The 15,764-nt window shown below is 39.7% G+C and overlaps 1 protein-coding gene across 6 annotated transcripts in view; it reads left to right on the top strand.

Moving 5' to 3' along the window:
- The first annotated feature begins 55 nt into the window (after positions 1 to 55).
- WDR48 (WD repeat domain 48) overlaps positions 56 to 15,764 on the top strand; it is a 35,151-nt gene continuing 19,442 nt past the window's right edge. For 4 of the 6 annotated variants that reach the window (XR_323749.2, XM_025203370.1, XM_006022961.2 and 1 more), the window contains exons 1-10: positions 56 to 169; positions 6,141 to 6,281; positions 7,189 to 7,267; positions 7,567 to 7,649; positions 7,787 to 7,916; positions 10,016 to 10,104; positions 10,981 to 11,082; positions 11,659 to 11,883; positions 13,129 to 13,203; positions 14,122 to 14,224. Coding sequence is in view for 5 of the 6 variants with exons in the window: in XM_025203370.1 (XP_025059155.1) it covers positions 122 to 169; positions 6,141 to 6,281; positions 7,189 to 7,267; positions 7,567 to 7,649; positions 7,787 to 7,916; positions 10,016 to 10,104; positions 10,981 to 11,082; positions 11,659 to 11,883; positions 13,129 to 13,203; positions 14,122 to 14,224 (1,075 nt within the window). In the remaining variant the exon portion in view is untranslated. Of the gene's footprint in view, positions 170 to 6,140; positions 6,282 to 7,188; positions 7,268 to 7,566; positions 7,650 to 7,786; positions 7,917 to 10,015; positions 10,105 to 10,980; positions 11,083 to 11,658; positions 11,884 to 13,128; positions 13,204 to 14,121; positions 14,225 to 15,764 lie in introns of those variants that run through there. The other 2 variants (XM_025203371.1, XM_025203372.1) reach the window with 2 other exon arrangements.

Here is a 15,764-nt window from a genome sequence, read left to right as displayed (position 1 = left end):
CGGTCCCGCCCCTCCCGCGCCGCTGCCCTAGCAACGGCGAACGGCGGGGGGTGAAGGAAGAAGGGGGGGGCGGAACTTCCGGGTCCTGCTCGGAAATGACCTCAGAGTGTCAACATGCAAGATGGCGGCGCATCACCGACAGAACACAGCGGGGCGGCGGAAAGTGCAGGTGAGGCGGGGGCTGGCGGGGCGGGGCTGGGCCAGGGGGCTCTGAGCTGTTGTGGGGGAGGAGGGGGAGAGCGCTTCCCCCAACCGTCGCCAACCGTCGCCCTGCCCCCCCCCCCAGCCCCGGCCTCGCCGGTGCCACCGGCTGCCTGCGGCTCGTGGCCGCCGGGGCGATAACGGCGCGAAGCCTGCTCGGTTGCACAGTCCGTGGTGTGCGCGTGTGTCTGTAGCGGGGTGGGGCAGACACAGTGACCGTCTCTCACCGGGCAGCGGAAAGTCCTGGGTTGGCAGCGTCCTTCCCCTTAGGGTGCTCGTGCAGCCTCGTCGCACTGGACTCGAAGTCTTGCGTGGGTTTCGTCAGCGCGGATTCACTACTGGGCGAGGACCCATTTTTATACCGAAACTTTGCTCTACGCGAGGTCAATCCGCTGTTTCGCGATCGGTGCGGGGAAGCTCGCGGCGCGCTGCTTCGCGTGGCGGGAGTGACGCGCACCGAAATACAGTCTCCCGTGTGGATTGGATCGGATCGGATCAGTGCTCCTCACTCGTCGTCCGCAGCACGTGTTTCTGTGGTTGCCGTCTCCGTTATGGTAACATGCGCCACCCCCCGTGCTTGTGTGCGTGGTTTGTTTGCTGTTGGCGAGTACCCAAATTGTCTTGTGGAAGTGGTAGGAGTGGGTCTGGGGGGTCAGCACATGGGAGGTCTTGGATCGTATCCCTAGTTGTTGCGTTGTAAAGTGGGTTCCCATTGTGCGAATTCAAGCTGTGCGCTGTTTTCCAGGAACGCGTGTACAACATAAAGCGAGGGAAACCTGCATGTGGTTTTTTGAATGATTTCCATTATCTTCTACATTGATTTCTGCCCCCACCCCTTCACTTCTTCAATTTTAAGATGCTTTTACTTATGGGCTTGTTTCTCATGCACCCTCCTTAGCAGAGATTTCATACAAACCACTCTTCTTTCCTCTCCCTTTGTGTCTTTTGACCGTGCAGTTTGTGGTAAATGATTTCTGTTTGCTTCTGGCTTGCTGTTCTCATAAAACATTTCATGTGACATCCAACAAATAGATTCTGATGAAGTATCTTTTGGCGTCATGTTTCTTGAGCAAGATCTTCAGCATGGCTTTATGTCTATATTAGTCCTTGATTTGATGTTTCCACTATTATGGCTTATGAAGCACCTACTTATCATTTACAGGATCTTGGCATTGGTCTTTGCATAACAAGAAGCTAAAAACAACATGTTAAATACTTTCCGTATAAGTAGTTTTCATGCTTATCACAGGAAAGTTATTAGGTCTCCAATCTGTATGTAGAGTCCATAGTTGGGAATAAGAAGAGAGATGTTTGTGACATACTTTGTCCATTAAGAATTAGTTCATGCTATTTGCAAGCCCCTGGCTTACCTAGTTTTCTTAGTAATAGAAATGGTGTTCGCTTGAAGTATCTCAAGTAAACTTATCCAACACACAGACATTTTCTTTATCTTCTTTGTTGCTTCTTCCCTTCCTCCCCTCTCTTAACTATGGCTTTTTACGAAAGATAATTATGTAGTACAAGAAGTGTCAGAAGGGAAAAATATTAAGCATTCATTTATATCTGGGAACATAACTTTCTCTTCCTATCAGTTTCCTGTGGCCTCATCAAAGATACCAGATTTACCCCAAGAGCCACGTCTGCCCCTGTCCTGACGGGGACACAGCTACACCCCCACAGCCCAGAGCCGCCCCGCTGCTGCTGCCCCGAGGAGTCAAGGGACGGAGCTCCCAGCACCCACAATGGCGCGGGTTGGCTGCAGAAAGGGACGTGGCCCAGACGTGGTTCTGATAGGAAACTGTCATAACCTATTTTAAGTGAAAATGTATTCAGTATGCTTCATAATTATAAACACTGTACAGATCTCATCTGCAAGATGGGAACAACTGCTTGAAATCCTATGCTCTAATATTGCAGGAGCATGAAATTTGTAATCTCTCTTGATCTTGGCAACAGTAGTAGAACTACTTGTTGGCGACGGTCACAAGTAACTCATTTCTGACAAGGTGCTGATGAATATTTTGCCTTTTCTCTTAAAAAAAAAAATAAAAATGAAATTGCAACCAATTATTGTTTTAAACCTTAATTTTACTCTTTAGATGCATATTCTTTATTTCTTAAATGTATTTGGTGCCACAGAATTCCTTTTCTAATTTCCCCTTTGTTAGGTGAAAAGATCATCTTGTAGTTAAGTGCTGAACTAGTGACCAGAGGATTTGGATTCTTTTCCCAAGATCTACTATAGTTTTGTTGTTGTTTTGGTTTTGGGGTTTTTTGTTTGTTTCTTTTTTTTACCCCAAGCAAATCATTTTCCTCTTCACTTACATGTTCTTTTCTGTGAAACGGGAATAATACTCCCCTAGGCTTCCGTGGTGTTAAACTAAATCCACATGTGGAAATTACTGTCAAGGCCAGGTCTCCATTGCAATTATAGTGGTGTTGGGAAGGGTGTTATACTAACATTTGTATGCAGCCTGCTCCACTAAGGTTATATATCAAATAAGTGCATAATTAACTTAATTGCATAACACAATGCTAGTCTCAATTTGGTGCCTGTTGCTTACATTGTAATAGCCCTTATGCAGATAATCATTATTTAAGTGCATAAACTGCTTTAGTGCATAGCATGTTTTAGCCTGGCTGTCTAATTTGTAACTTAATTGTGCTCTGGCTAACAGCATCTTAATTGTAACCGTCTACTTTGTAATCAGTTGTATTTCACGAATTGTATGAGAAGCAATAAAGGAGAAGCAGCTGTCAAAGGGTTTTCATTAGAAGCCTTGAAAATGAGGGGCTCTCATCGATTCTGAGGCTGCTACCGCTCCCCATCCCCCCGTGAGTTTGCACTTAAATAGTATATTGAGCTGGCAAAAGGCTTACATTGACATCATAAACATTTGCTTGCTGATATATCTTTTTTTCAAACAGAAACTGAATAAACTTTACTGGCAATAGCAATGCCTACCTTTATGGGAGTTTTTGCTATCAATTGGACCAGCTAAAAATTAGCTTAATGGACAGCAATTGCTTTATCTGTTATACTGGAAAGTAGTTTAGCATCTGTTATGTGGGCCCGAATGGAAAACATACAGAAATATGTACCCTTCTGTACTTGACTTACAAAATTCATAGACATTAGGGGCTGGAAGGGACCTCACAAGATTGAGTCCTGCCCCCCTGCTGTAGGCAGGAAGTTTGCTGGGGTCAAATGGCCCTCACAAGATAAGCATCCAAACACCATTTTGAATGAGTCCAGAGTAGGTGCTTGCACCAGCAGTGACAGGGAGTCTTTTCCAGACCCCCCATTAATGGTGGACGCTCGGACTGTAAAGAAGTTTTTCCCTATGTCTAGTCTAAATCGGTCAAGTGCCGATTTAGTATCAGTTCTATTTAAAAACAACCAATTTTCTTTTTTTCCCACCCAAAATTTTAAATCTTTCTATGGAGAGAGGTCATTTATTTACTCATTTTAATTTTTAAACTACAATTATTGACCCTCTGGGGTTTTTTGGTACCTGTCCTAAAGTTAAAAATCAGAATATTACGATAAGCAAAAGACTGCTTAGAAACATCTCTATATTGGCTCTGCCCTCTTTCACAGCTTTAGGGAAGACATGGGAGAAAATGGCAGATTTGCAGTGGACTTGAAAGACTAACAAATCTGGGCACTGGCTGAGCCATACAGCGAGATGTAGCAAGCTTGGAAATGAAGGACACATCACAAAAAAACATCCTGCCAGCAGCTTTCTCACTTATCCAGGGAGCTGCGGCTTGGGTGTCTCTGCTGATCTTCGCTATGGCAGTATGCCACAGGAAGAGACTTTCTCCCCAGTGATTGTTCTCATCTGGTTTGATCTAGCAGTGCCTAGTACCTTGTAACTAGCTGTGTGAATTATGCTTGCCCTAGTTTTTAAGAAAGGTTGCATGTTTTCTTTGGCTGAATCGGAATATTTTAAAAAACATGTTTTGCTTGTTAGTGCTTTGTAATGTTATGGCAGATTTAAGTTTTTATTTTTGTAGCACGTTCTTTTGCTCATCCAGTTTGGCGCAGGTCCTAACAATGCAGAGACATTGATCAAGCATTGCTGAGCAGTAGCTCAGTGTTCATCTATACTACAGAAATAAGTGTACCTAAATACAGTTTTTTAATGTTACAGCTCCTGTCTATTATAATAGTTTTCTATATTGATAGAAACATCTCATACTTTCCTCTCTCTCTTGCCCCCAAACAATATACTTTGCATCTCAATTTGCAGTACCCAACATCTCACGCTTTAATATGCTGACTTGAGTCACAAGAGACAGAACTATAACGATATATTAGATGGCTAATAGAATATATTAGATAGTTATAAACGTCAGATGACTAAGTAAGGATTTTTGTGGGCCATTATCTATTTATTGGACCAACTACTTGGTTGGGATAGACAGGGTTTTTCTCCTCATTACTGCTAAGACTTACAGAAGGGTACTATGGTGTCTGAAAGCTTGTCTAAGTCCTTTCAACCATGCAGTTGATCTGGTAAAAGATAACTGAGGAAAAAATCCTTGCTTCTTGCATATTTTCTGGACTGGCATGGCTACATCACTTCGACAGTAACAGGACATGGCAGGACAGTGGAAAATGTGGGTAAGAAGATGGGCCCAGGTCTCAGGAGGATGAGAAGGACTGTGGCAAGCAGCATAGATATGGGGACCTGGATAGCCATAGGAAAGAGGCTGCTGTTAATGGGAATAGGTTGCTTGGGAGGGAGAACTGGCATGTATTGAGCATCAGGGTGCAAAGAGTGGAAACTGAGAAGGAGAGGGCAGCTGGTAAACATGAGTATTGGGTGGGCAGGAGAGGGTTTTGAAGTGTTTAGGGCAAGTAGAAAGTGTAAGGAAGAGATTTAGGAAAGCGGTAGAGAAGCATGGTTGTTGTTGAGGAGAACAAGGGACGAGCGGTTCTGAGTATTCATGCTCTAATCCTGTCCTGTAGAGCAATGGCAGTGTTTTTGTACTAGGGGTCAGGATGTGAGGTTTTCCTTACAAACAGTACCTCGCCTTTACTGCTGGGAGGAGGGGAAAGAGACTCTAGTTAAGATCCTCCCCACTTTCCCTTGTTTCACCCAGGATTCTCCCACTTAAGAATTTGGCGCTAATTATCTTTACTAGATATGCAACTTTATACACTGAACCTGTCATCAGGATAGATGGTGTCTTGAAGCCATTGCAATACAGGGAATGAACATTTTTTTCTGATCTGTGGTTCAAGACCACTTTGTTTATTGGTCATGGAAAAAATACCTTTCTCTAGTTTTCTAGGCATAGTGATTTTTATGATTTCCTTGTAGCATTAGCAGGTATAATTTTTTTTTCCAAAAAACAATAGTTTTCAAATGATATCCTGGTTGAAACAAAGTACTAATAAGGAGATATGAATTCTCACTACTTATGGCCTGAGTAATTATGATCTCCATCACCTGAGGGCTTCAGAGATTTTAATGCGCATACCTCTATTCTTGGGAAACAGGAGAACTGAGTCACTTAACCTAAATGAATAGCACAGGGTCACCCAGTTTATTAGCGACAATATGGAATTAACTCCAGGTCTCCCATGGTCTGGGCAAGTTCTGTAGTCACTGGACCATTCTTTTGGTTTTGTTCTGAGGTCTTCGATAATCATTCGTGATGATGTGCAAATCTCTTATCCTCTGTAGACCTCAGTTATTCTTCCTGTAAGTTGGGAATGAGGCTTGTTGCAATGGCAGGGGAGTTGAGACTAAATTCTTTAATGCTTGTAAAGATCTTTGAGACCTTTTAAGTAGAAAATTGAAAAATGAAATAGTTCCCAAAGCTGCTTTTTTTTTTTTTTTTTTTTTTTTTTTTTTTTTTTTTTTTTTTTTTGTGAAGACCAAAAATCTTAATACTATAATCAGATTTGTATAAATGTATTTCAGGTCTCCTATGTGATTAGAGATGAGGTGGAGAAGTACAATCGAAATGGGGTGAATGCACTCCAGCTTGATCCAGCATTAAACAGACTCTTCACAGCAGGCCGAGACTCTATTATAAGGATATGGAGCGTCAATCAGCACAAGGTAAGTCGGGAGAATATTCCTCATTCTTTCCTTTCTTTCTCTCTCTTTTCTTAATAAAGAAGTTTTTTTACATTAACACACTCATAACCAGCTCAGGCATCTGTGGTTGAAGTAGTGAATCTTGGTTACCTTGCTAAGGGTTTGTAGCTGACCTTAATATTTATGCTGTAACAAAAAGTGCATGGCTCTTTGCAGGCAAGTCATGGTCTGTACTTGTAAGAATTTATAGTCCAACTTGAAAGGACAAAAAGAGTGGATAACAAATACTGTGGGTTTGAATGACTCACAGATTGTATCAGCAATTGGTTTGTTGTTAATGTACTTCTTGGAGCATCTGGAACGTATTTAATGGTTTACCACTGTTAAGCCTGACTTATTACACTTTTTTTACATTGTAAATATACTATCATCCACTTCTCTCTTTTCCTGTTCATTTCCTTATGGTTTTTCTCTTTTTTTTTTCCCCCAAGGCAGGTGGTGGTATTTTACTTGACTGTTATTTGTCCTTTTTTGGGTCTTATCTTCCAAGCTCAAACCTTACTAGATTATAAATTGCAGAATCCTTTGTTTGGGAACACTGCGTTTGGTTAATTGGTGCTTTATGCCTGTGTCTTATGCCTGCAAAAACAAATACTATAAGCTGGTGTTAGTGTGTTTGAGACCAAGTCTAATGTAGCTTCTATTCCACATAAGTGTTTTACATTTTTAGGTGTTCTCTTAAAGGCCAGATTGTGACTCCTTTCCCACATTGCTTGATAGTTGCGTATGTATAGTTTTGACTTCAGTAGGACTATGTGAAGTAACTAGTGATCATACAGAAGTAGGAGTGTCACAAATGGATCCAAGAACTGAGTTAGTCTTTTCAAATATTGAAGGGACCTCATACAAATTTATTTTTTAATTTCAGCAAGATCCTTATATAGCATCTATGGAACATCACACAGATTGGGTAAACGATATTGTACTCTGTTGCAATGGTAAAACATGTAAGTAGTTTTTTACTTGGTACCATATTTAAATGTATGAAATGGAAAAATGTGGCATTTAGAAATAGTGTGTCTGATGTAACTCTCGCTTTAATTGCTCCAGCTTGAATACCATTTTCCTTGTTTTCTAATTCTGTTTTTAAAAGTCTCTGTATTATTTGCTTATGTTTCCAAAGTTGCAACAGATTTTTAATGGACATTTAAAAAAGTTGTATTTACCCTCATCTTTAACAGAAACAAAGAATATTAACTTCACATTTTCTGTAATAATTATACATTTCTTTGTTCTTTTTCTGTAGTGATATCTGCATCTTCTGATACTACTGTTAAAGTGTGGAATGCACACAAGGGATTTTGTATGTCAACACTTAGGACACACAAGGTAAAAAAACATTAATTATGATTAGTATAAATGATCGTTGTTATTCTAAAAGCAATTGTTTAAACATTAAGATGCGGACTTCATACTAACGGTGTTTGCCTGTTCCTTGTCATGTTGCTGTGCCCATTTTGTTGTAGGATTATGTGAAAGCCTTAGCATATGCAAAAGATAAAGAACTGGTAGCATCTGCCGGGCTGGACAGACAAATATTTCTCTGGGACGTAAATACTCTAACAGCACTGACTGCCTCAAACAACACTGTCACAAGTAGGTACATAGAAAATATTAAAATGCAATGCATCAATTAACATTTCAGTTAGGTCATTTTAGGATAGCAGATGCCAGTTTTTGCATGTAAATAAAAATACACAAGTAATTGTCATTACTAAAAGTATTCCTTGGTCTCCATTGAAGCGTATAATAGCTGACAATATCAACTAATAATTGTGGAATCTAGAAAGGAGGGCAAATCTCTTTGAACGTTATCACCTTCAGTGTAATGAGTCTGTTTCATCTAGACTTGCTAGAGCTTTAACTGCAAAAGGTGTTGGCTCCTCAACTAACATCTTTTCCCCTTAAGATATTAGTGAATTTTTTGTATACTGTAGTTCCTGTCTTGTGAGTTTTACACTGACACCACAAAAATACAATTCGGCTTCAAAGCAGGTATGTATTTGTTAGAAGAACTAAAGCTAGTGAACAGATATAGATATCAAAGTTGGGAGCAGGTGCCAGGTAACAGTGGACTTGAGTGAGGTCTGTAGTATTGCCATGGTGTAAAGAAAGCTGCAGGGAAAAGCATGGTTAACACACCCTTCTTGGGAGAATCTTTTTAATATCAGGTTCTGTTTAGTAGGAATCTCTGATGTAACAGTGTATACAGTACAGCCTCACAAAAAAAATTAAACTGTTTCGCCTTTGCTTTCCCATCCAGTGTCTGAATTATTGCGCTCACAGCTCTAGGTTTTGAATAACAACAGGGTAAATCTTGTTAATTTTACTGTTGTGCTCTTGCTTGATAAAGCTGTAACAGAGGCACTGAAGTTACTGATATGCAATCAAAGTCCATGTCACCTTGGCTTGCATTCAGTTCATATAGGAAAGTTGTTGTATCAATCATGGGGGATAGAAACAGTTTAAAAATGCAGAAATTTGATTTAGGTCCTTGTTAAAGATCTTCCTGCTCATCCCTGGTGAGTGGATTTTTCAGTCAGCCTTGTTTTAAAGTGTGTGTGTGTGTGTGTGTGTGTGTGTGTGTGTGTGTGCTTGGAATAGATGTAGTATAGCAGCATCAGTAGTTTTTCAGGTGTATGCATTCTTCATCTTTTAAGAAACAGATGCAACTCTAGCACTCACTTGGAGTGGATATTTTGTTGATTTCCTCAGACTGCTTTTGTTGGCTTTCTCACCAATCCTCCCTGAAAGCCTGGTGATATCAAAATGGTTAAGAGTTCTTTTGTTTCCTGTTCTTTTTGATAATTTATGGGTATATTATCTTGTAGTAGGTGGTGACTGGGAAAGATGGTTGGAGACATTTGATGATTGGTTCATAAGGAAACATTTAAGGCTTTTGTGTAGTTTTGGTCAAGATGAGCATATTAAATTGTAATAGTGATATTGGACTAACTGGAAGGAAATTAACACTTTTAATATCAATGTGAAAAAATAGCTACTGCAAGTATGTAGCAGCTCTCCTTATCTTGTCAAGCCCGCCAAGCTTTAGACTAATATAATCTTCAAAAAGGATGAGAGAAATATGGCCCTCTTTGGAGATCTTGCACTGGCTTCTAAATAACGAGTCCAGAATACCTCATCTTCACTATAAGAAACAAAGGCTTAGCCCAACAGTTTAAGCTTCACATGATAATGCTGGGTGACTGAGGATGCTGAATCTAAGCCAAACAAGAGAATATGCTATTGTGTTGCAAGCAGTTGGTTTAGCAACCTGTTTAGGAATTTACATAGTTGGTAGAAATATCTACTATGTGTTTTTCAGTAAGCCTGCTTTCAGGTCTGTCACTGCCTTCTCTGTGCTTTTGTCAGTTGTTAAAATTTTTTAATTGGCTATAAGTGTAAAGGATGGTAGATTGATATGCCTCTGAGTAGACATTTGCTTCTTACAGAACTACACATTAGAAATTGAAAAGTTGTTTCCTTTTTCCACTGGCAATGTGGTACCTAATTTTTCCTCTATTGGAAGCAATCCTGTTTGCTCAGGTAGGGGCTGTTCCTTTCATATAGGATGATTGTATTGAATCAAAACTTGCTTTGGGTTTTTACTGCACACATGAAAATATTATAGTAATTATCCTATCAAATGGACAAGTGAATGAAGTAATATTGATAGTTATTTTATTTTGTGATAGCTTCTTCCCTGAGTGGGAACAAAGACTCTATCTACAGTCTTGCAATGAATCAGATGGGAACAGTAATTGTATCAGGGTCCACTGAAAAGGTAGGCAGAATTGGGTACACTCCCCCCCTTCCCCCCCCTAGCCTTAATTAACTTATTGTTGTTTTTCTTTGCACGCTATATTTTAAACTAGTTCTGAATGTGTTTTGTGATTCCAAGAAAGTACAAATGCCTGCTTTAAATATGTTTACTAGAAAGTGTCATGTGTTTGTGCAAATTTAACAAAATATAGGAATAGTTTTTGTAGCTGCATAAAAATTAAAGCCAGAAGAGACTGTTAAGATCATCTGGCTTAATCCTCTTGTATATTGCAAGCTGTTAAGTTTGATCAAATCTCATATATGAAACTTTTGGGTAGCACACATTTTAAGTTTGAAATATTTGCCCTGCTGTTAAATAGGGATGACACCAAGGTCCCTGCAGTGCTGTGAAACTGAGTGAAAGATGTCCAGCTGATATCATGAAGTGAATTCTACCCCATTCTTTGGAGGGAGGCAAAACTCCCCAAGTTCCCTGCCAGTATGTCCTTTCCAACTCCAAAATTTGGTGCTTTATTGACCCTGAGCATGTGAACAGGGCATCTGAGAGGGATCTCACAACCACCTAAGAGCACCAGCTCACCTTCCTGAGTATTCCATCCTTAGCCTGAGCTAATCTTTCATGCTTCAGAGGAACAGGAGGGGGGAAAAAAAAGTAGTTGCCAAGTTTAACGTTTAGGTTGGTGAAATTCCTTCCTGACCCCTGTGACTTGCCTGAAATGTAAAATGTAACTCAATCTTTTGTCTTGATCAAGTGCTTTACATGCTTATTTTTAATTTGTGGAAGAAATGCTTTGGTGATTCTTCAAGAGTTGCACTATGTGTAAGCAAGATATCTGAAAAGAATGAAATCAGTGTAGTTATTTTATGTCTGTTATAGGTTTTAAGGGTTTGGGATCCAAGGACTTGTGCAAAGCTAATGAAACTTAAAGGGCACACAGACAACGTAAAAGCATTGTTGTTGAATAGAGATGGCACACAGGTATGTATATTTGAAATATAAGTACCCTTAATGAAGACTTCTCAGCTCCTTTAACAGTTATTCTTAATCTTTCAATATTTTTTTTTCTCTCCACATCTTACAGACCTTATAGATTGTAGAATTTAAAAGTAATTTACTTTAAAATCTGTTCTAGCCTAAAAATGTTAAACTATAAATACATAAAGTATATTTATCCCATTACTTTTAATACACATCTGTGACATAGCGAAGAAATTGCAATAAGTATATTGTTAAAAGAAATTTGTATTTGTAACTCTGTAGCTGAGGACTTATTCTAAAAATAAAAGGGGACAAATATAGCTTAAATTGGCTACTTGAGGGGGTTGGAAAGACGGGCACAAAACAAATTAATATTGGGTTATCTCATTCTCTCTCCTTGACATAACGTGTCACAGAAAAAACAAAATATTACTAGAATTGGACCCTGTAATTATTTATTTAATACTGTCTTAAAGGAAAAATACTTAAGTATTTCAAAGCATTAAAAACAAAACAGAAGTTCTTTTCTTGATGCATACCGATGGAGTTTGTTTAAAAACAATGCTTGTTGCTCAGTGTCTTTCAGGCAGTTCTGATGGAACTATTCGTCTGTGGTCCCTTGGGCAGCAGAGGTGTATAGCCACATATCGAGTCCATGATGAAGGTGTTTGGGCCCTGCAGGTTAATGAAGCCTTCACTCATGTTTATTCAGGAGGAAGAGACAGGAAGATTTATTGTACAGATCTACGAAATCCTGATATCCGTGTGCTCATCTGTGAAGAAAAAGCCCCAGTTCTTAAGGTATCTAGTTTTACTTAAATGTTTGCTACAAGCTTGATCTTTTTGTAGATACTTATGGCTAATTGGCATGATCTGACATGGAATTCCATCTGCTTATAATAGTCAAAGGAGTTCCAGCCTTTGTTATATTTCAGGTGTTTTGCAGCCCGTGTGTTTTATATAATACAAGTATTTGTAAGCATACTTTAATATACTATAACTTCCTTCTCCTCAGATTCATGTGCAGAAGGCCTTTGGCTGGAGAAAAATGAACAATGCATGTCTTTTATCTAAACTATTAAAATAATACCTTAGAGTAAATAGAATGTGTATGTAGCTTCTACTGTCAATTAACTTAAAGTATTTAATTATCCCTACTTTTATATGTTTAAGAATCAAACCAGTGTTTCTAAGGCCATAGGGGGGAAAATTAATGTTTACCACTTTTATTCTTGAGTTTTCTCATTTTTAAAGTCTCTTCTAACCCCCCCCTTTTTTTTTAAGGGAATAAGATTAACAAGGTGGAAAGTGTTGTTTTTGTCATAGTCTGCAACTGCTTTCTGTGTACCAGTTAAACATTAGGAATATTAAAACTATCTTCCAGTTTACAGCTAACATAGCCCAAATACATGAACAGCCTGGTCTTTCTGAGCTATGTATGTTACTGGCTTAGCATGTTTAAAATGTATCCTAAGCACTTGTTTTGTTTTTTAAATACAGCTCCTGGGAAATATCAACTCAAAATAAAATATAAAATTATAGTAACCACTCTATAGTTGGAATGGAAATACTCTCTGAAGTTTTAAATACAGTGATTCTTTGCTGTAGCAGTGAGATGGATTTTTTTCAGAAGTTAGATTAATCTATGTTTTTAGTAGTACTGAGCTGTTTTAATTAAATCTTCTAAAGATGGTTTTGCTGTCAAATATTAAGTACTATAATATTTAAAACATTTTAAAATGAGAGCCCAACAGCTGATATACTTTTTAAGAATTCAGTATTTGCAGGTGCTACACTTTAAATACTGACATCTGACATTTTGGAGATGTGATATACTTGTTGCTACTCTGGGATTTACAATAAGACTAAAAATTGCAGTTGAGCGCTTACTGGATTAGAACTTGTAACTTAACTATCTACTGTATTGAATCTTGCAAGTCTTTAATAAGCAGTTTTTGTTTCTGGAGATACTAGAAAGCAAAACATTTTTGAAGAGATCATAGTTAAACTTGGTATGTGAAAATGTTTTCTGGTCTAATTATTTAGATGGAACTTGATAGATCAGCTGATCCTCCACCAGCCCTTTGGGTTGCAACAACCAAATCTTCTGTGAATAAGTGGGTAAGTAATTTAGCAAACACCTGTTGTCAATTATAAGACTAAAATTGAGTTACATATTGGTTTATCTCTGGTGCCTCAGCTTTGGGGACTGTTGTGCTGTTTCTGGTAGAGGCATAGTGAACTATAACGTCTCTTTCTTATTTATGAGACAGTGGGTGTGTCCACATGTGCTTTTACATGTGCCTAAACTTAATGCATATTAGCCTAATGCTTATAAAGTCTATTTTAAGCACACCTCTACATGAGCACATGCTAAGGCACGTCAGCACAAGTGTGTGGACCGACTTGGGACTCAAGTTAGTCCCAACTCAATGGATGCACACCGCAATAATGTCCATAAGTGTATCTACACGTTCACTAATGCGACTTAGCTATTCGTGCATAAATTTAATATCTCAAGTATTCAATTTAGGCTCTAATAACCTAAAATTGCCATTTTAAAGGGGCACAGCTTGTAATTGTGTTTACAATTAAGGACATAGGCAGACAAGGTTCTGTGGATAAATCTGATACATTTTCTTAGACCAACTAAAATAAAATATATCGGATTTACCCAAAGAACCTTGTCTGCCATTTTTAAGGTGCATTAAGGGTGCACAAGTGTAGATATGCTCCCTCAATGTGCCTTAAATTGGGCTAATGCACATTAAATGGGCGTGTGTAGACACACCCTATATAATTAAAAAAAAAAAAAGTATAATGTAGTGTTGAAGTTCAGTAATAAATATTAAGCACTGAATATGGACTTTCCTTGCTAACTACTTGCCCTTCTCTAAGAAAGTCTTTTTAGTCTACTGCAGGAAAACCACAAAATTCCTTACTTCTTTTTGAACTAACAACTGCTTTCCACTAAAAGTTATACACAGAGCTGTCATCTCTGAAAATTATGGTAATATCATGCTTCTGTCTCTCTCTTAGACTTTGAAGGGAATTCATAACTTTAGAGCCTCTGGAGATTATGATAATGATTGTACAAATCCTATAACTCCCCTGTGTACACAGCCTGACCAAGTTATAAAAGGTAAATCAGTGATTTTTTTTTTTTTTTTTTTTTTTTTTTTTCCAGAAATCTTAAAAAAAATATTAGCAAAAATTCCAGGTGAGCAGGGTAGGACCATGTACAGACATTTAGTTTTTCTCTGTAGTGCTGTAGTTTCTCCTGGGAAAGCGGCAAGGGCACAGATGTTCAGGATTTTTCTCCCCAAGCAAAAATGGCTGCTTTAGGAGAAAAAAATCCCCTCCTTCAGAATCCCCACATTGTGCTGCAGGGAGGCATAGACTGACCCTAAGCAATCTGGGTCAGCCAATCAGGGCTGTCATGTACACTGCTGCCATCAGTCCGTGGGCAGACTGAGGAAGTCTGCAGAGTATGCTGAGATGTGTGCACAGGGCCTCGTAGCTACACAGCGTTGGAACTGCAAGGTCTCTGCTCTTCAAGGGCTCGGCATTCGAATATCTATTCAGGCATCTCTGGGTAAGCTTTTCTACCATAAAAACAAACCTGGGAGAATTCTCCCAGGTCATTTGAATGTGTGTGTGTGAAGGAACACAGTGTCCAATCTAAAGCCCGTTGTTTTCTAAGGGAACCTTTCCATCGTTTTAATGGGGCTTTGGATCACGGCCCTATTTATCTGAAAATGAAAGGCATTTGCAAAATAAAAAAAGCGCAGCATGACCTATGAATCACTAACGGAAAGAATAAAAACATAAAATACTATTTAAAGCATATTCCATAATAAATTTACTCTGGAGAGGAAGCAAGAGTCATCATGGGGAGATTTAGTGGACTTCTCTTTGAGATGCCATTTTTTTTTTCTCCTGAGTTGCTTGTTCTGAGTTAGGTTATCAGTGCTGGTGATTTAAAACCTATGATGATAATAAAGGACAGTCCAGTGGTTAGTGTGCTAGCCTGGGACACATGAGAGACTGGGGTACAATTCTTTATTCCTTGATGCTAGACATGCTTTATTCGTATTCTCCCTAAAATTGTAATATTATAAAAGCCATAGTCTGTCCGTCTGTCCATAATGCTTTGTTCATACTCTGATTGGCTGATGGAAACAACCAATCAGATTGCGAATACAGTATTCAGACAGGAGGTGGCAGAGTCCTGCCATGATGAAGGTGGCATGGGGACTGGGGGAGGGGTGAGGCCAGCTCTCCCCACTTCCCCTGCTCCCTGGAGGCAGCCAAAACAGAGTGGATGGAATGGAGGGGGGTGATATCAGAGGAGCCCCCCCTTTGCTTCTTGGAGGTGTGGTGGCACAGCATGGGGGGCGGGGGAGAGTGGGGTCAGGACACTGCAGCGGGGAGCAAGTCCAGCAGCACTGGTCTTGCCCCCCCCTTGGGCCCTGCAGGCAATAAATATGGAAGCGGGGGGGCTGAGGCCAGCACTGCTGGCCTTGCCCCCTCTCTCTCTCTTTCTCTCTCCCACACTGCTCCCTCCCAACATGGGGAGGAGCAGCGGGCCCAGGCAACGGTGGTGGGGTGGGGAGAGGAACAGACCTGGAGTGGGGGGAGGAGCTGGCCCGGTGAGGAGCAGGAGACCTGGGCCCATTTTT

The sequence above is a fragment of the Alligator sinensis genome, unplaced genomic scaffold, assembly GCF_000455745.1.
Source record: "Alligator sinensis unplaced genomic scaffold, ASM45574v1 scaffold885_1, whole genome shotgun sequence".
Taxonomy (NCBI): domain Eukaryota; kingdom Metazoa; phylum Chordata; order Crocodylia; family Alligatoridae; genus Alligator; species Alligator sinensis.
The sequence above is the reverse complement of the archived record's forward strand: the minus strand, read 5'-3'. Positions and strand labels throughout refer to the sequence as shown.